The sequence below is a fragment of the Euprymna scolopes genome, chromosome 40, assembly GCF_053919585.1.
Source record: "Euprymna scolopes isolate OS-2025 chromosome 40, ASM5391958v1, whole genome shotgun sequence".
Lineage (NCBI taxonomy): Eukaryota > Metazoa > Mollusca > Cephalopoda > Sepiida > Sepiolidae > Euprymna > Euprymna scolopes.
In genome coordinates, this window is record NC_136521.1 from 31,672,705 (window position 1) to 31,700,274 (window position 27,570).

The 27,570-nt window shown below is 34.2% G+C and overlaps 1 protein-coding gene across 3 annotated transcripts in view; it reads left to right on the forward strand.

Annotated features, from left to right (window-relative positions):
• Positions 1–27,570, forward strand: part of LOC145265470 (DDB1- and CUL4-associated factor 17-like) — a 237,642-nt gene that overhangs the window by 140,583 nt on the left and 69,489 nt on the right. The window contains exons 1-3 of one of the 3 annotated variants that reach the window (XM_080121335.1): positions 18,774–18,956; positions 21,392–21,453; positions 26,062–26,103. In XM_080121335.1, coding sequence (XP_079977461.1) covers positions 18,846–18,956; positions 21,392–21,453; positions 26,062–26,103 — 215 coding nt within the window. In that variant the 5' untranslated portion in view covers positions 18,774–18,845. Of the gene's footprint in view, positions 1–18,773; positions 18,957–21,391; positions 21,454–26,061; positions 26,104–27,570 lie in introns of those variants that run through there. The other 2 variants (XM_080121336.1, XM_080121337.1) reach the window with 2 other exon arrangements.

Here is a 27,570-nt window from a genome sequence, read left to right on the forward strand (position 1 = left end):
CTCTCATGTAAGTTTCCCTGTGTTAAAATAACACTCGCTGCCATGACACATTCGAGACAACGTTGGTACATAGTTACAGGGAAAGGGTATAAAGTTAGACAGCATATGTTTTAAGCAACTTTAATAAAATATTTCTAGACCTTTTGGTTAGGAACAAAGTCTAGTATCTACCTTCTTCACCTTCTTTGATCTCAGGCAATGGAGGGGAAATCCTTCTAGATTGAGGCAATTTTTATTTTTATTCTTATCCAGAGTGCCCCTTTTAGAGAGCTGGAGTTTCCCCCACATTAAAAACCGACCTTGTGTCTAACTCGGCACTCGTGGGGAGGCAAGTCAATAGGAACTTTAATAAAATCAGTAGACAACGTCACGTACGAAAGTCGTAAGAACGCCCAGTTTTTAACACGTCTACATTTCACAAAGTGAAAGCGTTTCAGTGTACATTGTGGTGTCCATCTTTCTCTTTCAACGTCTCTCCCCCTCTGTCTTTCTTCCTGTTTTCTTTTGTCACTCTCTTCCCCCTTATCTTTCTTTTCGACCTCGTTCCCGGAAAACTCGTACACGGAAAATTCATTCATTTTGGCTAGGTAGGAAAACTGGTTCATAATTGAATAAATATCGACTGAAAACACGTTTTATGACCGTTGTTGAGGGAGATATTGTTTTTAAAAGAGAATACACATCCCATAATATTTTTATAAAATATTTTTACTAGCTTACTGTTGTTTTAAAAAAATAAAATTGACTTTTTTAAGTGTTTGTTTTCTACCTAGCTTTGTAAGCTTTTAGTGGTTCAACTTATTTTAAAGAGTTTATTTAGTTAAAAAAGCAGAACAAAAAAAACAAGTAATGTCGCGTATTACTTTTGAACAAAAAATGTCCGACATGAGAGGATCTGTAGCAGTTAACAAACTATCATATATATATATATATATATATATATATATATATATATATATATATATATATATATATATATATATAACTACTTCATTTACTCACATAAAATTAATATACGAAAGTATAAATTTATGCGTAAACATTAAGTATTTACTTCAAAAGTGCTCAATACATAGGTAGAGCTAGTTAGTAAGTTATAAAATATATATGGTGATTAAGCTACACTGAATATTTCGCGTTTCATCCACTCTAGGACTCTTTAGGCTTATGCGCGAATTTTGTGGTTGTCTGTCGTTTTTATATACGCACCTTCTATTAAGATTTTAGTTAGCTAATCAGCTTTCTAGTATCCACCGCGCCCTTCCTATCAGCCAATGAACATGCACTTACTGGACAAAGGCCTATTTAACCTCTGGTTGACCTATTCCTTTGTGTATGCTCTATTTTGCCTGGATATCTAGTTTCTTGACCTGTTTTAAATCTAGGTTAGGGTTTTTTTTGTTTTTTTATGTTAGTTTATATATATATATATATATATATATATATATATATATATATATATATATACACACACACACACACACACATATATATGCATACATATATATATGATGATGATGATGATTGCTGCATCTTTCCAGATGATCGCCGTCACACTGAGTTCTTCCAATCTTGCCGTCCATGCCATCTCAGATGACTCTGCAGCCCTGCCGCAGATTTGCACATCCTGAAGCAGATGTGACACACAAATTGTGCAATTTCCATTGAGTTGACCTCCTCTAGATGTTGAAGGGTATTCCTATGAACAATCACATGTCTTCCCAGACCAGCAATAGACCTGCAAACTTTACTGCATGTCAAACAGATCATTTGGTCTGTACTAATAGGTGCAAAGTTGACCTGAACAGGAGTTTTGTGCGACTTAAGGTGGTTGATGTAGCCAGCTTTTGACAAAAGCACTCGTTCGCAAGTGTCGCACTTCCAGCTCTGTGTATCATGGTTGAGACCATCAATAAAACCTTTGCGAAGCTTTCGCTTCAGATTACTGTGGGCCTGCTTTCTTTTCTCTAGAGCATCACAACTCTCACGTACAAGCTTTCTCCACTTCGGCCTTTGCAGAGTAAGTTCTTCCCATGTGTCGATGTCGATTTGTAAGACTTTCAAATTATTCTTTGTAAAGTCCCTGAACCTCTTCCTAGGCTTGTGCTGAGGGTGCTTGCTATTTTCCAACTTCCCGTAAAAAATTTGTTTTGGCAGCCTACAATCTTTCATTCGAACCAAGTGACCCACCCAACGCATGTGAGATCTGATTACAAAGTTCTCAACACTAGAGCAACATGCTCTCATCAGGACTTCAGTATCGGGTACTTGTGCTTGCCACTTGATGTTTAAGATACGTCTCAAGCATTTTAGGTGAAATCGTTCAAGCCATTTAATGTGCCTTTGATGCAATGTCCAGGTCTCCGATGAGTACAACAATGTGGTCAGCACACAAGTCTTGTAAACGCAGATCTTAGTCCAGTCTGTTATGCCACAATCAGACCACACTCTCTTTTCCAACCTTCCAAAAGCAACAGATGCCTTCTGAATTCGCCTGTGGATTTCAGTGTCAAGACAGCCATCCCTCGACAGAGAACTACCAAGGTACACAAATGAATCAACTACACCCAGTCTAGCACCACAGACCATGATGTTTGGCTCCACGTATGATTGGCCCGGTGCAGGAGTGACATCACCTTTGTTTTAGACAGACTAATCCTCAGACAAAAGGCAGTGCAGGAGTCAGCAAAGCTATCCATTATATGCTGCATATCAGTCTCAGTGTGTGACAAAAAAAACAGCATCGTCTGCATACAGTAACTCCTTGACCAAGACATTATGTAGCTTGGTTCTGGCATTAAATCTTCTAAGATTAAAAATGCGACCTGTGGTTCGAAACTTTAACATGACACCCCTATCGCAATCACAAAACGCATGAGCAAGCAGAGCAGCAAAATATATAGAGAAAAGAGTAGGGGCAGGAATATCACCTTGTTTGACACCATTGCCAACAGGGATTTCATCAGACAATTTTCCATTAAATGAGACTCAAGCTTTCATGTCCCTGTGCAGTTCCTTGAATATTCTAACAAAGGTTGGAGGACACTCTACTTTCTCCAAGATTAGCCACAGAGCATCCCTGTTAACCGTGTCAAATGCTTTGGTTAAATCAACAAACACTTGATACAGTGGCATCTGTTGTTCAATGCATTTTTCCTGGACTTGCCGGGCTGAAAAAATCATATCCATAGTTCCTCTGCCAGACCTAAAGCCACTTTGTGATTCCGGAATAGCATTAGGACAAATATCCTCCAGTAACCTGTTTAATAGAAGTCGTGCGAGAACTTTTCCAACAGCTTCCAAAAGCATAATCCCACGGCAGTGGTCACAAACATTCTTCTGACTCTTTCCTTTAAACAGGGTCACCAAGACACCATCAATCCAATCCTGTGGAACAGAAGCACCTTCCTAGATTTCCTCAACAAAACCAAGGATATCATTAGCAATGTTCGCATTTCCAATCTTAAGAAGCTCCACCGGAACACCATCCAAACCAGGTGCCTTTCCACTGCTGATTTGTGCAATAGCCAACTGCACCTCAACCAGATTAGGCAAACGATCCATTTTGAATATGGTATCACATTGTGGCAGGCTATCAATTGCATCAGCATCCACTGCTGAGGGATTGTGAAACACATCAGTAAAGTGCTCCTGCCATCTCCTCAAGATACTCTCTGGATCCTTAATGACCACAGAACCATCTTTCGACATCAGGGGTGATATTGAAGAGGTAGCAGGACCAAATACTTGGCGCAGGAGTCCATAAAATTCCTTTGCATTTTTTGTGTCAAATGCCCTTTGGATCTGCTCCGTTATATCCATCCACCATTGGTTTTTCATTTTTCTTAGCTCACGTTGCAATGTGGCTTTGACCTCTTTGTATTGTTGCAATTTAGTGGTATGATCAGAATGATTACCACGAAGTAAAGATTCATAAATTGTCTGTTTATTCATCAGCAACTGATTAATTTCAAGATTGTTGTCGTTAAACCAGTCCTTGTTCTTATCACTCTTGAAACCAAGAATTTCAGCACCAGCAGAATAAACTTGAGTCTTAAAATTCACCAATGTGCCATCAAATGCAAGATTATCGAGCTTTTCCGCCATACTCTTTTGAACTTCAGGCAGCTTTAACTTCGCGACATCAATACGGCTAGGCACCTTAACACCACTGTGACGAACCTTCTTACGGATTCGTAAATTAAACTTTCCTCTCACCAACTTGTGATCGGTGTCACATTCAGCACTGCGCATGACACCAACAGTATATGCATCTCGAAGGTTGCATTTCCGAGTTATGATGAAGTCAATTAGGTGACCATGCTTTGAACGTGGGTGTATCCAAGTAGGTGCTTCAGTTTACGTTGAAAAAAAGTGTTACAAATAGCGAGGTTAAATTCTGAACACAGCTCTAGTAGCTTAAGGCCATTAGCATTCATGGTACCGATACCATAGCGGCCAAGAGGACTCCAGGTCTCATAGTCTTTCCCAACACGGGCATTGAAATCACCAAGAATAACAAGTTTTTCATTTATTGGTGTAGATGCAGCAACAGAGCGCAGAGACTCATAGAAACACAAGATGTCATCTTCATTCGCTTGAAGGGTTGGTGCATAGACCGAAAGAATAGTGATGAATCTGCCATGTGAAAGAGGAACACGAAGTTTCATGATGCGATCACAGATACTGGAAGGAAATTCCATAGTATCAACTAAGGATGTTTTAATCGCAAAACCGACTCCACCATCTCTACGGATACCCTCCGGTTTACCAATCCAGAAGACAGTGTAGCCTGATGATAGCTCTGTCATCTGATCTTCTCCCCAGAGACGGGTCTCTGACAGAGCAGCAATATCTATATCAAGTCTTCGTAGCTCTGCAGTTACAAGCGCCGTCCTGTGCTCTGGACGGTTGGATGATGCTTTATCAAGAAGAGTGCGTACATTCCAACAGCATAAATTGAATTTTGTTCCTTTTTGGAGATACATTTTTGTTTTCTTCCTGCTTACATGAACCACCGTTAGCCGCAGGAAACTAACCAGTGATAGTATGACAGACAATTTTTAGTGCACCTTTTCTAGCACTTTCCCAAGACATTGGGTGAGCAGTGCTCTCCCTGAATAGGGCTGCTCAGTCACAGAACCCCCACTGGAGTTGGCCTCTGTCATGTGAAGGCACAATAACGATGTTAAGATAGGGTACCTGTCGCCCCTGTGTAGATTTGTGACTGTGTACCTCCAACTGGTCAAGTCTGTACACGTTGCCACTCCTCCATGGCCATAGGACTTGTAATAGAAATAAACGACAGATGAGGATAAGATAGTAAAGGATAAAAGATAGATAGATCTCAAGTAACATCTGTACATCGTTGTATTAAAGTGACAAGCGCTTGTACGACATGAGTGCCACTCTCTAAGTCTCAGCAACAATAACCCAGTGACAATCCATTGCAAGATGACTAGTAATTGCTTTGACCGCAGATTTCTTGTAGGAGTTGTCCTCTCCTAGAAGGATTGCCTCCACCACGGCTTATAGGAGCTCCTTCTACCCTGCTAATGTCATTTACCCATGACTGGGGCTTAGGTAACTGGGCACCAGAGCATGGTCCACAAAAACCTTATCCCACAAGGCAGTGGGGGTTCAGTTTTCTGGCGCTGAACACTCGCCATTCACCAGAGCCCCGTTAGCGTGGCAGAGCTCATGACGTGCACGTGGGGATGATTAGATTGGGAGAAGCTATATATGACGCTAGAGCATTTGTGTGCTTTTAACACACGCCCACACCAATCCTTGGTATATATACATACATATATGTGTGATAGTTTATGTATATTCATGTTTATTTAATTTATTTATTTGTTTATTTTCTATTGTTTTTGTTAGTTTTAAAACTATTTTGTATCGCTATCCTAGAGTAAATTTTATCTTATGAACACAGTTGTTTGCTATTTCTCTTCTACAGTAATAGATGTTGGGGTTCTTTAAAGTACAGAATAGCAAATTTTTCATGAAGAAATAATCTATATGGGTCGTATAGGTCTCTACACGTGGTAGCTTGTTTTATTATTTTCCATTCGACTACCGGCGAATGTCCGCTTTCCTTGAGTTCCCAGTATTTATTTGCTAGCATTGTTTTCATACAGTGTTTTTTTATTGTTGAATGTACTTTTGTGGTCATAATATTGAGTTTTGAAATCTAAGGAAGTCATACCTACGTAATATTTCTTGTTATTCGGGTTTTCTTTCGCAAATATTGTGGCTTGGTGAACTACGCTTTTGGTTAGACATTTATTTTGGAGTGGGCAAAGTGTGCAGTGTCTACAGTTGCATTTATCTTGTTCGTTATTAGTATTTTTATTTCTAGTATGGTTGTTGTTGTCCGGGTTGGTTTATTATTATTATTATTATAAATATTATTATTATTATTTCTGTTAGTTTTATTTTTGTTATGGTGTTTACTTTTTTATTCCACTACAGATTGGAAGTCATCCTCTTGTGTTTCTGCCATTTCCTTTGTTCATTTGTTTTCCTCTCATGCCTGTTATAGAGAGTGGTGTCATTGGCAAATATACCCATCTCTGAAACAATTTTATCAGGGAGGTCATTTATGAATATCAGGAATAATAAAGGTCCAACGACAGCCCCCTGAGGTACTCCCGCATTTATATCATATTGTTTAGATGTACGACCGTCAAAGACAACTTGGATTTTTCTCTTACTTAAGAAGGATTTAATTGCATTATGTATTCTTCCAGTGATATCATATGATCTAATTTTCCTTAGAAGGTCATCGTGCCATACCCTGCCAAAAACCTTTGATATATCGAGGGTTACCGCTTTACCCTCCCCTGTTTTGTCCAGTGAACAGTATATATGCTCAGAGACTACAGTTAAGATATCTGCTGTTGAACGGGCTTGTCTAAATCCATATTGTTTGTCGGTCAGGAGTTTAGCAGCTGTTAGATGTTGAACTAGGGCTTGATTCACTAAGGACTCAAATATTTTAGTGAAAAGCGGGAGGAGGCTAATGGGACGATAATTTAGTGGGTCAGTTCTTTCACCAGAATTCTTGAAGACTGGTACCACAGAAGCAGTTTTCCAGCAGTCACGAAAGCGTATATGCGGATTAATGCCCTTTACCAACATGATTCGGCAAGATTGACTAATTGGTTGGCAGAGTGCATTGATTTTAGCTGTCCCCTAAAGGACTATTTTTAGCCCTTTGGAAACTCAGCTGATTTGGGCGGAGAGACACCAGCCAGCGACCAAAACAGATCTCTCTCACAGCACTACCCAACCGTCAGCAGACGACACCCAGCCAGGCAGATTCCTTTGCTCTTTCTTTCTTTTCAGTTTTGTTGTTATTTGTTTCAAGGAGGTGTTTTATTGTTTTTGTGATTATTAATTAAATAATTATTAGGAGAATAATGCACCTACATTTCTTCTAAAAAATGGTGACCCGAAAGAACGCAGACCTTCTGAGCACAAAACTTTAAACTTCTTTGAATAAAGAAAAAACAACGACAAAAAAGAAATTAAAAGGGACCATATCGCAAAGGCGCAAAGACAGTAAGATACTTTTCTCACAAAAAAAAACTCAACAAGAACAAAAACAAGGACTAAAACTTAAAAGTTATTCATTTTCTCTTTTTTTCCATATCGCCGATACGAACAGCGCAATCAAAACGTGAGATATAAAAAAAAGAAAAAAATACATGTTCTAATACTGATGAATTTTGTTTAAAAAAACAAAAAAGACCCCCCCCCAAAAAAAAAAAACAGAAAACGAAATATATAACATTTGGTTTACGAAAGGTTTGTTTTTCTTTGCATGCTCATCACTCACCAGCAGGCAACATTTCGCCTTCAAGTTTCTTTACTAAAGAGACCAGCCTGCTGTAGTATTTCATATAACAAGCTCAAACTATATATTGTTACAAACGGCCACCTTGACATCAAATATTATTTTATTATTCTGTTAGTGATATAGGATAAACATTTGATTATATGTTCGAACTGAACGAGAATCCATTAATTCCTTATCCTTTTAAAACCCAGTATTAAAATCAGTCTGAAGAAATTCTCTTCCGCTGACTGAGGACAGAAAAAGTGAAATATGACGGCAGAATAGTTATCACAGTGTGATCCGATCTCAGAAACCAAAGAAAGAACCAACTAGAAATTTCATCAGCCACAAAGAGAGAGAGAGAGAGAGAGAGAGAGAGAGAGTGGAAAGAAAAGAGAGAGAGAGAATGAGAGAGTTGAATAAACCAACGTTAACACCTCCCACCCCCTCCAGTATGGAAGCAAGTGACAGGTCAGCCGGTCAACACACTTCGTGACCTCGTTTGGTTTTCGAGTCCCTTTAGTGCCAAAAAGCAAAACAAAGAAAGAAAAGACGATTTCATCAATTCTATTTTTAGAATCAAGATGCGATACAAAGAAAAAAAAACTCTTTCTTGCGCGCGTCTGGTTTCATTTGCTTCTCTGGACCTTTAAGCAACATGACGCGGTTTCAAATATAGCAACATGGAAAGAAAAAAAAATATCCCAACTGAAAGCGAGCTGGAACACTTAGCTATGGAAATACCCTAATTAACTCCTCGAAAAAGCTATTTTGGAGCACCGAAAACGGATGATGATAGGCATGTATTGAAAAAGAAACGGATTGAAAATCTGTGAACTTTGTTTGAATTTCTTTCTCCCACGCCTAAACCCAATTGAACTGAATGTGTTGCTCGGCATTGAAAAACTGAATTTTTTATTTGAAACTTTCTTCTCTCATAAGAGATTTCATTTGGACTAACTGTATCAATTACAAATTGTTAAAAGAAAATGGACAAAACAAAACAAACAGAGAGAAAAAAAAAGAGAATCGTGAGCAATTTTTGTGTCTCTTTTCTGCCAAACTGAAAATTGTGAATTTTCCCCCTCGTAGTCGTGGAGTCCAACCACGCTGTTACCCTTTGTTTTTTGTTATAGGATTCTCCTTCAGTTTGTACGTTCAAAATATCCCCCAACTCCATTGATTTCGAACCTATTTGTTTTTTGTTAAATCTTTCTTTCACCTATCTTTAATAAATTTAGTTTCATATTATTTGAAAGTGTTTGTTTCGTTCTTTCTCACTAATTTTATTGTGTTCGATTTCTTGTGTTTATTTTGCCTCTCGCTTGTTTCACAGGAACTGATTGCCATTTTTTTGTTTCACACCTTTTTTGTACTAAAAAGGAAAATTGAACTCTACTGGGATCCTTTAAATATACTCTTATGCAGAAAAATTGTCTGCCTATAATAAACGTTTGCTTTTCATAAATTCCTATCAATATCCCTTTGTTTGGTTTTTATTATATTTAATCTCCCCCAAAGCACATGCGCAAAAGGTTTTTTGTGAAGTACCAAAATATTTACTTTCTTTGATAATATGTAAGTGTTTTCTTTCTTTCTTTTTTTTTTTCGTAATAACACAAAAAGTATTAAAGCTAAAGTATTTTTTCAAATAAATATATGATTTTGTTTTTCGTGTCTTGACTCCATGATCAAGTTTATTTTTTTAACAAGACTAAACAAGTAAGAATAATTTAAAAAAATATTGTAGAGATGCATAGTCGCCTTTACAAACAATATCTCCTCCAATAATGATCATAAAATGTGTTTTCAATCGATATTTATTCAATAATGGACCAGTTTTCTTACCTAGCAAAAATGAACGAGTTTTCCAAGTACGAGTTTTCTGGGTACCTCTTTTCCCATCTCTTATCGCTTTCTTTCATCTCTCTTTTTTCTTCCCCTTTCTTCTTCTTATTATTCTCTCTCTCTCTCTCTCTCTCTCTCTCTCTCTCTCTCTCTCTCTCTCTCTCTCTCTCTCTCTCTCTCTCTCTATCTATCTATCTATCTATCTTATTAGTTTTATTATTATTAGTTTTACCTCCCTCTTTCTCTTAATTACTTGTGTCAATTTTAATTCCTCCCACCACTTCTCTTCTTCGTTCTCTCTCTCCATTCACTACCTCTCGCCCCTTTCTGTCCTTTTTTCTTCACACCCTCTCTTTTCCTCTTATTTTATTCTCCTTCTCTGTTATTGCCCTCTTTCACATCTATTTGAAGAAATCCCTTCTCTCTCTTCTCCTCTCTTTCTCTCTCTTAATTATTTACATCAATTTCTATTCCTCTTTTTCGCTCTTATAACTCTCGTTCTCTCTTCTCCCTTTATCTTTATTCCTCCTCCTTCTCTCTCTCTCTCTCTCTCTCTCTCTCTTTTTTCTCCACCTCTCATTACTCTCCCTTTATTTTTCTCTTCCTTTCTTTCTCTCTTCTCTTACTTACTTCTCATCCTCTTTTCCTTCTCTCTCTCTTTCTTCCCCCCTCATTATTTTCTCTCCTTCTTTCTCTTTCCCTTCTCTTTCTTAATTATTTGCTTCAATTTCTATTCCTCTCACTATTTCTCTCTTTCTCTCTCTCTCTCTCTCTCTCTCAACTTTCTTTTTTCTACTCTCTTTCTCTATTTTCTCCTTCTCTCTATCTCTCTTCCTCTCTTACTTTCTTCTACCTTTCTTATTACTCTCTCTCTCTCTTCCATGTCTCTCTTTCTTCTTCCCCTTTCTCAGTATTCTCTCTCTCTCTCTCTCTCTCTCTCTCTCTCGATCTCTCTCTCTCTCTCTCTCGATCTCTTTCCTTTCTCTCTCTTAATTATTTGTACAAATTTTTATTTCTCTCGCCACATCTCTTATTATTAACATCATTTTTTGTGCGCGTTTACTGCACACGTAATTGCACACTTCTAAAACCATTGCTTGAGTTTGATACCAGTCACAGTGTCAATAATGTGGTCCCAGTCAGGGCTATGACAGAAGAGTTCCCTCTCCAAACCAAATCACAAACTTCACTTCGAAACAAGTCATAAAGATTACAGAGTCCAATAAGATGCACCTGAAGGTTACATATGATAATATCCAATATAAAATACATATAATAATATCCAATATAAAATACATATAATATCCAATATAAAATACATATAATAATATCCAATATAAAATACATATAATAATATCCAATATAAAATACATATAATAAAATCCAATATAATATACATATAATAATATCCAATGTAAAATACATATAATAAAATCCAATATTAAATACATATAATAATATCCAACATAAAATACATATAATAATATCCAATATTAAATACATATGATAATATCCAATATAAAATACATATGATAATATCCAATATAAAATACATATAATAATATCCAATATAAAATACATATAATAATATCCAATATAAAATACATATAATAGTATCCAATATTAAATACATATAATAATATCCAATATAAAATACATATAATAATATCCAATATAAAATACATATAATAAAATCCAATATTAAATACATATAATAATATCCAATATAAAATACATATAATAATATCCAATATAATATACATATAATAATATCCAATATAAAATACATATAATAAAATCCAATATAAAATAGATATAATAATATCCAATATACAATACATATAATAATATCCAATATAAAATACATATAATAAAATCCAATATTAAATACATATAATAATATCCAATATAAAATACATATGATAATATCCAATATAAAATACATATAATAATATCCAATATAAAATACATATAATAATATCCAATATAAAATACATAAAATAAAATCCAATATAAAATACATATAATAAATCTAATATAAAATACATATAATAATATCCAATATAAAATACATATAATAAAATCCAATATAAAATACATATAATAATATCCAATATTAAATACATATAATAAAATCCAATATAAAATACATATAATAATATCCAATATAAAATACATATAATAAAATCCAATATAAAATACATATAATAAAATCCAATATAAAATACATATAATAATATCCAATATTAAATACATATAATAATATCCAATATAAAATACATATAATAAAATCCAATATAAAATACATATAATAATATCCAATATAATATACATATAATAATATCCAATATAAAATACATATAATAAAATCCAATATAAAATACATATAATAATATCCAATATAAAATACATATAATAAAATCCAATATAATATACATATAATAATATCCAATATAAAATACATATAATAATATCCAATATAATATACATATAATAATATCCAATATAAAATACATATAATAAAATTCAATATAAAATACATATAATAATATCCAATATAAAATACATATAATAGAATCCAATATAATATACATATAATAATATCCAATATAAAATACATATAATAATATCCAATATAATATACATATAATAATATCCAATATAAAATACATATAATAAAATCCAAGACAAATTTTGGATTTGGTGTTTTCGAGGTTTACTAATACATCATATCTTCTCTTTCTTAATTTTTGAGATGAGGATTGACAATTCATATTATGTGGATTGGTTGAACTATTGTTCTCATCTTAAATTTTATTTTCTCGTTTTGGTCGATGAAACCTTCCACGTTCTTTAGATTGTCAAACTCGATAATCTTTCTGTCAGACTGCCTGTTCTACAAGTACTTTAATGGTGAATGCTCTGACGAACTGCAAGCACTTGTACCCCCTCAATATGAATACCCCTGACAAACCTGACCAGCAGCTAAACCACACCCTATCACAGTAGACATCCCTTGGTGCAAGAAAGACTTCTACTCCAATAGTTTCTTCCCCAGAACTGCTAGATTTTTGAACTCCCTTCTGGAATTCTGCTTTCCCAACTGTACTGACATGCAGAAGTTCAAGTGTAATGTGAACAGACATATTGCTGCTCATCTTCCTTCATAATACCCCTGCAACTTATGTCCCCAGTAGGTGCCCCCTGTGATAGTAGCACTGTGCTTTGTTTGGGGGGGGGAAATTGAATAAAAAATAAATTTAAAAAAAACTCAGGGAATCTGCATGGAATTTTTAACGGAACCCTTTATTTAATCCATGGACATAGATTGTTCTCATTCCATCAGCCATGACTAGGTAGAAGTCCTAAGTATTCTGCAGTTGTATTTTTGAGAATTGAACTTTAGCCTTCAGAAGAATGTAAGTTACAACTGAATTTTACCAAGCACCTTCTCCATTATGACACGGGTCTTTGCAGACAATTCTAGTGTGGATTTGGAGAGTCTTAAGCCTATTTTTGTTTTTTCATATCAGATTGGCAAAAATGTTCTTGCAGTTTTTAACTTTTAAATTCAAATGAATATATCTTGACTCAAAAATTTATTGATTGAAATAAGCACCATCAGAATCAACACACTTTTGCCAACGCAAAACAAGTGTATTCATGCCAGTAACGTAAAAAAAACTTGTGTTCTGGTGGCAATGAAGTTGCTGAAGGTGTTTTTGATATTGCTTGGGTTTTTGAAGCATTTCTCATGCAGAAAGTTGCCGAGATGATGAAAAAGTGGTAGCCGGTAGGTGAAAGGTTGTATAAAAGTGCCAAATTGAGGGTGAAGGAATTAATGTTTTTATCCAATTTTTCGATATTGTCGTCTGAAGGCTCAAGCTTCACAACAATACTGATCTTGTGAAATTCTGTTGCCTCTGCCGAAAGGTTTACGCATACATACATACATACATACATACATACATACATACATACATACATACATTTAAGCAGACAGGTGAGATTTATATTATAGATTAATTTTTAAAAAAATATAGAAAAATCTTTATGATTTATGTACTTGTCACACAACAAAGATATCATATTCCAAAAACCATATAAATTAATCAAGTATTTGTTTTTAATTAAAAATCCAAATGTAAGATTTTTAATAATTAATAAGTTTTAATTATTTTGAATACAAGCGAAATTTCGGTTGTCTAATGGAGTTGTTGCCTTTGAATTTTTACACATTCTAAAATAACATGGCAGCTCCCAACTCCTAGCTTACTCATCATAAATGTAATTTTCTTAGTTAAATAAAAAAGTACTTGATCAATTTATGTGATTTTTGGAATATGATATCTTGATTTTGTGACAAGTACATACATCATAAAGATTTGTTTGTATTTTTAGCATTTTTTTTTTTTTTTTAATTAAGTAGAATTCTAAATAAGAATCAAAAAATAGAGAAATTTGTAATGTCATGCTAAGGTATAGAGTGGAACCATAAAATTGTCGCTTTAGAAAAAGACGACATGATTCCATTTCCATTCGATGAAAACCAGTTTTCTTTTTTTGCAGACTATCTACTAGTTGGCCAGTTTTGTACAAATCCCAAGAGCGTTAGGAGCCTTATATCATGTCTGAAAGTGACACAATGTTCAATGAGAAAGATTGGAGATAGGCCACTGTATAACTTATGCCCTCTACGGATCCAAGTTATGACAACGGGATCATTTCCAGCATCCTCAAAATGCATTGCTGGATTGCCAAAGTGATGAAAATAAAGTTTCCGGCCACGGTTATGGTCTTTGGTGTGGTTTCAAGTGAGGGCCACATTACGCCACCTCACAAAGTCAGCTTGAAATTCAACACCAAACTGGATGTGCTAAAGAATGTGGTGATTTCCTGGTGCAATCAGGTGGCCACTGGCAAACCCTGGGTGTGGCAGCAGGAAAAGTCAAAGAGACCCAGGCTTGGTTTCAGAAGGAGTGTAATAACTTTGTATGTTTCTCTCACTGGCTCCCTTCTGCCCCAACCTGAACCTGCTTAACTAATTTGTTTTGTCATATGTTGAGAACATCACCAACATGACCTCCCACAATGCCAAAGCCAACCTAATCGCTGCCATCCACCAAGTATTCACCGAGCTACAGCTGGCACTTGTGCAAAAGACATGCTCCCTGTTCAGAACTGTATCGAGATAGTGATTGAAGCTGAAGGCGACTACATTGTCTAGATATCAGCTCTACTACATAATCAAGTTACCTGAATTGATTTTTTCAATAAAAGTTTTAAAATAAAGCTGTAGTGGTGTTTTCTTTAGAGCAACAAATTTATCATCCCACTCTGTATACCACTCAATCAGCGCCGGGTTGAGAGTGTAAACACATGCTGGTTGAGGTTCCATCTCAACAAACAGTCTGACAGAAACTGAATCATTCCAGTAGTCTTTGATCTGGTGGGCAGAGGCATTTGTTTTGGGTAGTCATAGAAGATCCACCATCCAAGGCCTTGTTTTCTCTCATAAGGATGAAGTAAGTTCATTACTTACTTCCAATTTTTAATAAGCCAGAGTGCTTGTTTTTAGTGGCGCTAGCTCCAAATTTGTGCCACATCTTCCTGCAATGGAAAGGAAATTCATACTGTGATTCATGGCAGTTATGGTTCCAGAATCATGATGTGTAGTTGTGTAACAAACTTTTACTAATACATTTTTTGTAAACTAACCATTGTGCTTGTTTTGATTAATATTGTTCTGCAAGATTACAATACATACAATATTAGGTTTATAATGAATGTTTACTGTAATTTGTTGAATTATTCATTGTTGGATGTTTGGAAGTAAAATGAAATACAAAATTAAATCAAATGAATGAACGCATTAAAAACGTGTGAAATGATAAAAAAAAAAATTTCTGAAGCTGAAGACAAGACATTTAATTCACAATTACAATAATTTGGCACTGAAAAATATTAACAGCAGCAGCAGTAATATTGAGGATCATGTCTATGCCTATACATGCACGTGTACATAGCACGATTATGGACAGCAGCAGCAGAGAGATGACAGTGGCTAAGTGGTTAACAACATGGACTGACAACCTGGGTGTGCCAAGTTGTTAGTTGGAGATGAAGATTAGATATCCAACAAGCCTGTTGAATGAGCAATGTTCAATGTGTTTACATGTGTAGGAGCATGTATCCGATAGTAGGGACAAAGGGTTAGTGTCTCGTGGTAGGAAAGAGTATGTGTATGAAGTGCACGCGGAAGCCCCAGGTGATGTGTGCTTCTGTGCAAAGCAGCGAGAAAGAGAGTTAAAGGTTTGTGATTTCGCCTTTTATATACTTGGTCATGTGACAGAGAGCTGGCTTGTGATTGGACAAGCCAGGAGGAAATGGATTTCAAATCTTGAATCATGAGAAGTAGCTTCTGCCTGTGATGTAGTGGATGTCAGCTGCAACAATTTCCTTTCTGTTTTCAAAGTCAGATTCTTTTTTACTTTACAGTAGTCATCAAATCCTATTAGGTTTATTCATTTCTTGGAATGATCCATTCTATTTATTAACATTGCTTTTGTCTGCTATCAGTATTATGATATCATCATCACTTCATAGTGACTTGATAGCCAATACTTTTTCTTTTGAAACTTTAGGTTTTGAACGTTTTGAATTCTCAACTGCTTGTTTCACATTCTATTTTAGTTCATCTCCTTGTAACTTGGGTTTATTTCTGTTCGAGCTATCATGTCAAAGGAATTCACTTGATTGTCATGGTGAATTACCACCTTGTTTAGCACTGATTCCTCAGATGAAGTCAGCTGATACTTACTTTTGTTGACTATGGCTCTTATTGGTAAATAGTGGACATGAAGTGTTACTTTTTGCAGACTGTTATCCTCATATTTTTTGTTGTTTCACCACATTTCGGCCAACTCATCCTCTGGTCTTCTTCAGGTGATTAACCGCAATGGGATAGGAGTTGCTGCCTTCCATAGTTTTTGTTATCTCACTACATTTTGGCCAACTAATCCTTTGGCCTGCTTTAGGTAGGATTGAAACCGCTATCTTCAGACAATGCTCACCTGGAACTGCAGAGACTCAACACTTCTATTCACTTCGCCACGGGCCCCGATGGGCGATCAAAGTTGGAATTTTTGGTCTTATCTGTTCTTTTATAGTTGGATTCATACTGAATGGTATTATATATTATTTTTATTGAAATCCTGATGATTTATTGAAATCCTGAGATGAGTAATTTGTGTATTTATTTCTTTTTCTTTTGTGAACTGTTATCATCATCCTCATAGTTGTTGTTGCATTAGGTTTAGAAAAGAAAGAAAGAAGAAATACACAAATTATTCATCTCCAAGGATTCTAATAAAACTAATATATAAATTTTTACATCCTTAGCGTCCAGATTTCCATTTCTTTATTTTATGAGATTTGACCTCCTTAAATTCTTTCTTCTATGATATGTTCAGGTATTCTTGGATGTGGGTTTTGTTGTCAGTTAACGATATACTTTCCAGAAAGGAGGCGAGATCGTTTGAGATTTTGGTCTGTAATTAATGTTTCTTCCACTGGCTGTTATGGATTATATCATGGAGGAGCTCATGCACCTTGTGATTCTTTATGTTCTCCTGGAACTGAGTAGTAGTTTCAATGTTAAGCCCGATAGAACCAGCTTTTAGATCATGACTTTTGTATAGAAATGTGAAATAGTTGGCCATTCTTGCCAGTTTTTAGTAGAGTTTTTGAAGCCATTTTCATTTTTGTATTAATTCAGGTCCATAACAATTAAATAATGTTTTAGAAATTTTTGAGATAAGAATTTTTTGAGATAAGGATTTTTTTAGATAAGGATTGATTATTCATATTATATGTATTCTTTGGATAACTGTTCTCATCTTGAGTGTTATTCTCACAACATTTCGGTCAATGTAACCTCCAACTTTCTTTAGATGTACCTTGTTGAACGCACGAATCTAAACAGAATTTCGAATGGAACTCTTTATACAATCTACTGAGGTAGCATGCTCTCGTTATGTCAGCCATAACTCTGTAGTAGCTTCAACCTCTGTCGCATCGACGAAATGTTGTATCCCTTTACCTGTTCTACAAGTACTTTAATGGTGAATGCTCTGACGAACTACAAGACCTTATAACCCCTTGACGTAAATACCCCCAACAAAGCCGACAAGCAGCAAAGTCCCACCCCTACACAGTAGAGATCCGTAGATGCAAGAAAACCTTCTACTCTAATAGTTTCTTCTCTAGAACTGCTAGACTTTGGAACTCCCTTCCAGGTTTCTGCTTCCCCAACTGTACTGACATGCAGAAGATCAAGTATAATGTGAACGGACATCTTGCTGCTCAACTCCCTACATAGTATCCCTACAACTTATGCCCCTTATAGTAGCCCCCTATATCAAAGTGACACTGTGCCTTGTTTGGAGTGAAAATGTAATAAAAAAATATATTTTTTTAAAGTCTTAAATAATTTCACTTTTTTTTTCTTTTTTTTTTTTACATGGAGTTCACCTCTTATCAAGGCCCAATGGCCACTCAGGGATAAGGGTTATTGTGTGTACAGTAATCAAAGGATAGTGTAGCAATAGTATTGGAGAATTGGTAAGGTGTCATTACTTGGGGGGAGGTGGTTCATCAGGAACTTGTTCGTGTTGGACTTGTATTCTTAGTATCATTCGTACTGAGGATTGTACCTTCAACCTTTTACTTAGAACTGAATTTTACATAGTACTTTATCCGTTACACCACGAATCCTTGTTGACAATTATAGTATGCATTTTGGGAGGCTTAAACCTATGCTAAGCCTGTGGATTAAATAAAGAGTTCGATTTAATGAATCTTTTATTTAGTTTAGTAAACATTCTTTTAGATGAAGGTGGAGGCGTCATAACGTTCACTCAAAGTGGTTGAAATGCCGTCAAAACAGGCATACGAAAATCTATTAATATATCTATAGCTTTTTTTTTTTTAATCCGGCTCAGTTCTTTCTATAGAAATCCAATTTTGTGAGAAGAGAGAGAGAGAGAGAGAGAGAGAGAGAGAGAGAGAGAGAGAGAGAATTTTCGATTCCGGAGTTATCTCCCTTTTGTTTCAGCCTGAATTTAATTTTGAATTTTTTTATTGGTCGATTATGGTTAGATTCCGCGAGAAAGTCAACAATGTCTATCTCCTTTCAAAACAAAGGGAATATACAATCAGTTATTCTCTCCTCCGTCAGATAATGCGTAGTTTGTGCTGTAAAGTGAGTACAAAACGTTTCAATTTGCAACCAGGGGAATTTTAACAGCATTTATTATCATCCTTTGTTATTTAGGGAATTTTTTCTTCTTCTTTTTTTGGACCCTCGAAAATACGGCAGGGAGAGAATAAAATAAAATTAAAATATTTTATAAACTATTGTTGATTTGGCGGACATACACGGGTGAGAGGCCCCCATTGCGAAATACACGCAGTCTACAATGTTGTATGTGCGTTGAAGAGAGCGTTCCGATTTTGCTCTTTAAAAAAAAAAGAAAAGAATTTTTTTTTGCCGCTGTTTTTCTCATATCGAAAAACAGTGAAATTTTATTTTCTTGGGTATTTTTTTACAACCTGCCCCAGCGTAGTGTAAACACCCCCCAAACACCATGTTAAGAACGGCTTTCGGAATACCCCCCCATCTCCCCATGTTAAGAACGGCTTTTGAGGTTGGGGGGGGGGAGTTATTCCAAAAGCCGTTCTTAATCTGGGGAGACTGGGGTATTATAAACACTCCAATCTCCCCATGTTAAGAACGGCTTTCGGAATAACCCCCCAAGCTCCCCATGTTAAGAATGGCTTTCGAGGTTGGGGGTGTTTATTCCGAAAGCCGTTCGTAACATGGGGAGATTGGGGTGTTTATAATATGCTGGACCGCTGGGGCACGTCGTAAAAATTTATTTTTTCTTTAATAAAACAAACAAACCTACTTGACGAGAACACGACTGTTTTTGTTTTAATAATTATTTTTTATTCAAAAATAAAGAATAAAAATTTCACTTTGGCTTGAACTTTGCGATTTTCGAATTATTTTGTTATGTGTTTTCTTTTTCTTTTTTTTTTTTGCCGGATTTAACAAACTATGTTGCATGAAGATTATTTGTAAACATTAGAAAGGCTGTACGATGTTACAGATACTGTATAAGCACTCATTTCTATTTTTTTTTTACAAAGGAGTCCCCACTTATCAAGGCCCGGAGCCCACTCGAGGATAAGGGTTAATAGGTGTACAGTGGTCAATGGGATAATGTCGTAATAATTGTTAAATAGTGGAAATTTGGTAAATTGGATTACTTACGGGTAACGGCTCATCAAGAACTTGTTTACGTTGGACTTGAAGATGACCATATTATAGTCAGCTGGAAAGCAGGCAAAAGGAAGAGAGTTCCACAGGTGTGCAGTTCTAATGGGTAACCATTTGAGAATGTTAAGTACTTTATGTCATCTTACCATAATCGAGATATACACGTGGTTGGGGATTGCTTGTGAATTTCATATTCCCTGTAAACATCCTCCAAAGGAGAAAGCTGGCATACACTGGTTAGGGCTAAATGCTACACCAGTTTACTGGTTTAATAAAACCGGAAGTGAAAAGTATAAAATCAGTGTTAAAAACAGTGTCCCTTTAATTGTGGCTTATTCTGGAGTGCCTTAAACCCATTTAATGTAAAACATTTTTAAATACCAATAAAATTATTTTGTTTTTGTTAGTTCCTTGATCAGGGATTGAACTTACAAACTCTGAGTAAATTCACTTTTGAATATCTATTGACTGATGCTTTTTGAGGGAGATTACAAATTGATGTACGAGGTCAGATGAACGAGCCGATATAAGCTACCTTTTTCTTTGTTTAATCAGCTTACTCTTTCCTCTTCTTTCCTTTTCACTTCTTTCACTTACATCAAGATGTGATTTAAATGAATACTAAAAAGCAAATAGCTTTAATTACAACCCTTTTTCTTTCTTAGCTTCATTGAGATTTGCTCTCTTCATCATTTCCAAAGCAAGTCAGTTTTCAAAATATTTCCCAACCGATAAAAATCATTTAAAACCCAAAATTTAACAATCCTGTGTGAAATTAGCCAAGCCTATAAGACAGTGACTTAGGAGACTGAAATCAGACTTCTTCTGGATCACACCTGCAATGTGCTTTGATTTTTCACATTAACAATGCACATCCTAAGAGAATATCCCACACTGAAATTCCTTTAAGTCTTCTGCTATATCTCCAGTAAACACAGCCACCCAGAAGGTAAACTAACACACACACACGCACAATGGAACTTTGAAACAAACTTTCTTACCCTTTTGTCTATTTACTTAATCAAGAACTTTAAAACTTCTCAACAACCTTTGGTCTTTCAAAGATCTCTATAAAATTGTTGATATAAATATATTTTGCTTATTATTATGTTTTCTCACTTTCGTTCCAAAATTCCCATTGTTGCTAACTGGTGACCCATTCATAACATTCATATTTTTATTTACTTTTTCATTTGCCAATTTAAGTAGCTGTATATAACTGTTAGCATTATTTTTGGCACTTTTCAAAGATACTATTGTCATCAAAAACATACTATCTATAGACAGGAGTGGTACTGCACATTTCTTTATATATTTTTTTAAATTTAATTCTCTTTTTTTGTTTTTGTTTTTAGAGTCAACGAAACTACAAGCATGTTTTTAGTTTGAAATCAAACCAACCAATACACGAGTGCCTGTGAGTATTTTGCATTTTCTGATTTATATTATCCGTTGTGGAATATACAAAAACTGATAGTCTTAAAAAGGAACAGTTATCTCCCTTTTAAGAGAAATGAGTGCTCATACAGTTTGTGTAACATCGTACAGCCTTTCTAACGTTTCCAAATAATCTTCATGCAACATAGTTGTTGCATTTTAATATGGACCCGATATTATAAGCTCACAAATATTCACTCACAATATTGTAAGTCTCACAAAGAAAAAAAATGAAAGAAATTTGACTGGAATTTTTTTCAGTTGAAAAAAAAGATTTATCGGTTGTTTCATCACCAGACCACTGACATGTAATTTTCAAGTTAGCAATAGTATGGTTGCATCCCTGCTCTTCTTCTCAGGGTCAATTAACAGTTTCCTAGTCCACAGCTACTACTGCTATATCTGCAACCCACTTCATAGCACACGGTAATCCGACATATTTGTTAAAAATCTTCAGCACTGAGTCTTGCATCTTGTTTAAAAGTTCCTCTCATGCTGGCACATGCTTTAAAGTCACTGTTGTCACCACATACTTTTTTTACTCTCCACTTCTCTTTCTCTTCTCCGCTGTGATGTCACCTTGCAGCACGGCTTAGTCATTTGCATACATGTCAGTGGCTTCATTACATATCAAGCACATATGAAAATCACATTCCAAGTAGAAGTTTAATAAAAAATAAAAACCAGTTTTACCATATTTTGCCGATCCTCCCCTGATAAGAGTGGAAATACTTATAAAGCAAGGGGGGATGAGTCAGTTTGTTATTTAACCAAGTAATAATGAATAGCGGATTTGAAAAATATGAAAACTGATTTCTTTATCTTTAATTAGAAATCTATTTGACAATTTTTTCTAATTTTTGATGATAACTATTTTGCCTGATATGTAAGCATATCAAAGAGTGGAATGCGATTCTCATGTGTGCCCCATACTGTATAGGTACGTTTTCAAGTTCAGGAATGTATACAGAACTTTTTGGTGTGTCGGAATCGTAAAAATTTGTGCCTATTTTCCTATGACAAAACAATTCTTTTAATTATCTTTTTATTATATTCTGTTTAAAACAAAACCTTTTATTGCTGGTATTAATAATAAATATTTATTGATTTTTATGTACCAGTAACTCTAAAATCTACAGATCATCCTGCCATCCCCCACCGCAGGTGTATTTTTACGTTTGAGAAAATATGTACACATTTAACACGTGTTTTTACAATAATCGGGAAAAATAGCAAAGAAAAAAATTTTTTTTAAAGAATTAAATATTTAAAGATTTATGAAGAATCAGAATCAGTAATTGTATTGGAATCGGGAATTTAGTGCGGAATCAGTAATTGTATCGGAATCAGGAAAAATATTGGAATCGCCCCATCACTATTATTATTATCATGATATTCGAAAATAAGGCGTCATCAACTGGGAAGTCAATATTCTTGTTCAGAGTCACTAGATTGGCCTTGAAAACAAAATTTTGCGAATTTGGCATTTTGTGAAGCAGTTTGGCTTTCAAAAATTGTATTTTGCCTTTTTTCAAAGCATAATGTATGGAATAACTAAGGAAGGGACAAGCACAATATTATATGGATAGACTAGAGTTATTTCCCCTTAGGCCTGAAAACCCTTCGTAACACAAGATAGATCTTACAAATATATTGGCAAATGCGAGATCTTGTTACAGCTCACATATCAAAATGTGATCAGGAACTAAGATCAAAATTCTGTCTCAATTGTATGCCAATCGTCCTAAAGATAGAATCTGTTTTAGATTAACAAAATTGACACAATGAGAAAAGTTTTTTGTAGTGCGTTTAGCACATTAATTTTTCACTTTCTTATCAATAGTTTCATTTTACTTCAGTTGAAATTCTCAGAAATCAAAGGGGCTATTATAGGCACCGCCAAAAATGGCCGCAAAATCAAGTTGTTGTTGTTTTTTAAAACTAAATTACATTTATTAAAATCCATTATTTCTGAGTAACTTTTTTTTTCCAGAAAGATAAAACCCTGAATTTTATCATATAGAAAACAGAATAATGTAAAACTTTTTCTACTATTTTTAATTCAATTTTAAATGTTAAATTTTCCCAAAAAGTTAACAATTGACATTTTTTGTCTTGCACAAAAAACGTACTTAAATATTTAAAAAAAAGGGTTTTTGAAATAATTTATTTATTTATTTATTGTCTAACTAAGATTTAGGATGATTTTCTAAGAGAATATGCAAAAATATTATAATATAAGTACCTGAATTTCAAATAATTCCACTTATTCATATAGGTAACAAAAATATTTCGCGTCGACGTAGAGTTCAGATCGACTCTGTTTACGTTTTCTTTTGATAAGAAGAAAACTATGGAAGACCAAACAGGCCAAAAAAACTTATTTTTCAGTGACGAAAATTTCAATGTATTATTAAGCTGAGGCTGGCCAGTACCAGATGGGTGACCATTTGTATGAGTTTGGTTTTTAATGTGTATGTGTGTGGGGGCCAGGCTCCCCAAAATGGGGGGGGGGGCAATTTAAAGCAGAATAAAAAAAAATAATTTCAGCGCGTTTGGTCCACCGTAGTCGAAAGGCGGCAAACGTTTTCAAACGAGATCGAAAAAAATGATGCTATTTTTAACACAAAGGGCACAATATTTATCGAATTTTTTTTTTTGTATCGATTATTCAAAGCATGCTCTGTTTAATAATGGTCATGCATTATTCGGCTCGCTAAAAAAAAATTGTTAATTTATTTATCAAAAATTTTAAAATGGCTTTTTTCGTATAAATATTAAATTTTTTTTTTTTTGTTTTGCTTAACTTAAATTAATTATTTTACTTAACATATTCACCGAATTTCACACTTCAAAACTCAAAAGCGGGATAATTAAACACAATCGAAGTTCTGATATTCAGACGTCAAAATAAGGTATGCAAACAATTTTTTTTTTTTTTTTTTTTTTTAATCTATAATTCTGTCCTTTACAACAACACAATATGTTTTGTTCAGTTTCAGATGATTATTTTAAGCATATTTGTTCCCACTTCAAAACAAGGGGGGGGTTTGTAAGCAAAAAAATATATATATATAAATATCGTTTATGAAAAATAAGTACACTGTTATAAAGTTCATTCTTCTCCTAATAATCACTGAAAATTTCGTATTGATCGGATAATTACCTGATTTTTGGTAGATTTTTAAAAAGACGGTCCGCCAAAAAGTACTGACCTGCCCCCCCAGTTTTGGCGGTGCCTAGGCTATTACGACTCTATATGAGATACATAGATATTTCTATATTTTGTTCTTCTTTACTTCTGAGTTAATAAAGAAGTTGGGAACATAATTTTCCTCTCCCCAATTAATTATTTCAATAAGTTATATTTTCTTTTATTGTGGTCTTTTGGTTTTACTGGATTCAAGGACAAGAATTCTCTTTGACTGGTGGAATATCCGGCTTCATGCTATTACTTTAGGTAACATGACTTGGAGAAGGTACACTATTCCTCATAAAACCCAGTATGCGTTAGCCATAATGAGGATATCTTATTTGGACTGTGAATACTGTGTGATTTGGAATATTTAGTCAAGGTTGACTTGTAGGGAAGAGGGTACTTGTACAGTTTAATCAAGACATTAAAAAATGAAAATATAGAATAAGGTTATATGGTATGTATCCGTTATGGAATGAAGTTCTCAAAAAAAAAAAAATTTCACTTAATTTGAGTAGTTTTTGTTTTTTCTTTACAGCGAAAAACAATTTGTTATGATACCGATCAAAAGGTCGTCATGTTTCCATTTTTAGGAAGAAAAGCTAGTATTTAAGATGGGGAGGGAGTGTCGCCACTTTAAACGGAGTTATCTCCCCATGGCGTGTTCAAAAATTCAAAGATGTCTACCTTCATTGCACTCTCATAAAAACATGTTTTTCCACTGTAAAAAAAAAAAAAAAAAAAACTACTCGATCAGATTAAGTGAAATTTTTTTTTTTCGGAAATCTTCAGTCCAAAACGGATACGTACAATATAACCTTTTTTTTTCGATATTTTCATTTTTTTAATGTCTTGATTAAACTGTGCAAGTACCGGGAAAAGTATCCGCATATTAAGTTTTTTCTGACAAACCCTTGTACAAAGAGATCTTAGACATGTGAGGACCGTGTTTAGTAAACATTCAAGTTCTCTCCTCTGTGCATTCTATTGTGATTAGGAACTATGTAATTAATTATATATTTTATCTACGTATACATGTCTCAATTACACTATGTAGAGTTGAAGATACGTCTATATATTTTACAGATGTGGGTTTCAATTCTGATTTTTGAACGTGCAAAAGATATTGGTTGGTATCAATACTGCAGTGTATAAATTTTAAATTAATTTAATAATGCTGCATTTCAATTGTTTTGTTTACTTTATTTTTAGTAAAAGTTATTAGATTTTTTCTTATTTATATTTTAACGTTTTTTTATTCTATTTATTTATTTGTTTATTTATATATTTAATTTTTTTTTTTAATTAATTAAATTTATTTTTGTAGTGCTGAGTGTAAACACCAGGTAAGGGAGAAAACTAATTTTTTTTTCCTATTTTTTGCCATTTTAGGAACCTTATATTCATGAATAATTATTCCATTTCTTACAATGGGTAAGTATATTTATTTTTCACTTATTTCTATTTTTCTTTATTTAATGTTGATTTGTACTATCTGGCTTTGCTAGCTTGCTACATGAAATACGTGAAATTAAAATTTTTAATAATGAACATTTATGTTTCTGAATTTTTCAGATGTGGTTTGATTTTTGGATTATTTGAATTGTTCAAATTACTGTCCATCTTGAGTGTTATTTTCACAAAATGTTGGTCAATGTATCTTCTAACACTCTTCATGTGCATCTTGTTAAACTTGGAAATCTTTTGTATTATTTGGATTCATCAGACTACTGTTCTCATCTTGAGTGTGATTTTTCACAACGTTTTGGTCGATATAACTTCCAACCATCTTCAGGTGTATCTTGTCGAACTCAGAAATGTTTCTGTTGAACTCTGGAATTTGGATGGAATTTCAAGCAGAATCCTTTATTTACTTCACGGGGGTAGCATGCTTTTGTTTCGTCAGCCATGATTGGATAGAGGTCCTAAGTAATTCGCAACAGTATTTTTCGGTCGCCCACACTGAGGATTGAACCTTTATGAGAATATCACTTCTTACAATTGATTTTTCCAAGTACTTTAACCACTGCACCACGGGTCCGTGCAGACAAATCTTTGTCAAATTTATGAATCTGCACAGAATTTTGAACAAAACCCTTTATTTAATCCATGGGGGTAGCATGCTTTCGTTCTGTCAGCCATTACTTAGTAGAAGTCCTAAGTAATTTACAATTGTATTTTGAGTGTTGCTGGCACTGAAGGTTCGACCTTTAACCTCCAAAAGAGTGTAATTTACAACTGAATTTTACTAAGTATTTTATTCACAGGTCCTTGCAGATAATTTTATTTTTGTATTCGATATAGAACCTTTCTACTTATCACTATATTACACTTATTACATATTACTACTATATAACACTATCATTATATATTATTACTATATAACACTATCATTACATATTATTATTATATAACACTATCATTACATATTATTATTATATAACACTATCATTACATATTATTATTATATAACACTATCATTACATATTATTATTATATAACACTATCATTACATATTACTACATATTATTACTATATATATTTATATTTATGTATTTCATTCAGCCAACTAAGGGGACATTTTTCCCTTCTCTCTTATGCCTGCCAGTAAGAATTCTAGAAAATGATGTTTGTTGCATTTAAGAAAAGTTTTTTTTATTGAGTTATCCAATTTTTTTTTTTTAAAATTAAATCACTAATTAATTACTGTTAATATTAAGAAAACTATTGTATAATGTTGTGATGGTGATCTACTTTGTTTCATGGCTATATGGACTCTTCTAGACACTATGTATAGAGACACAATCACATTGACACACAAGTTCTCATTAGATCACCGAAGTTAAGCAATGTTGAACCTGGTCAGTACCAGATGGGTGACCATTTGGGAATACTAGGTGC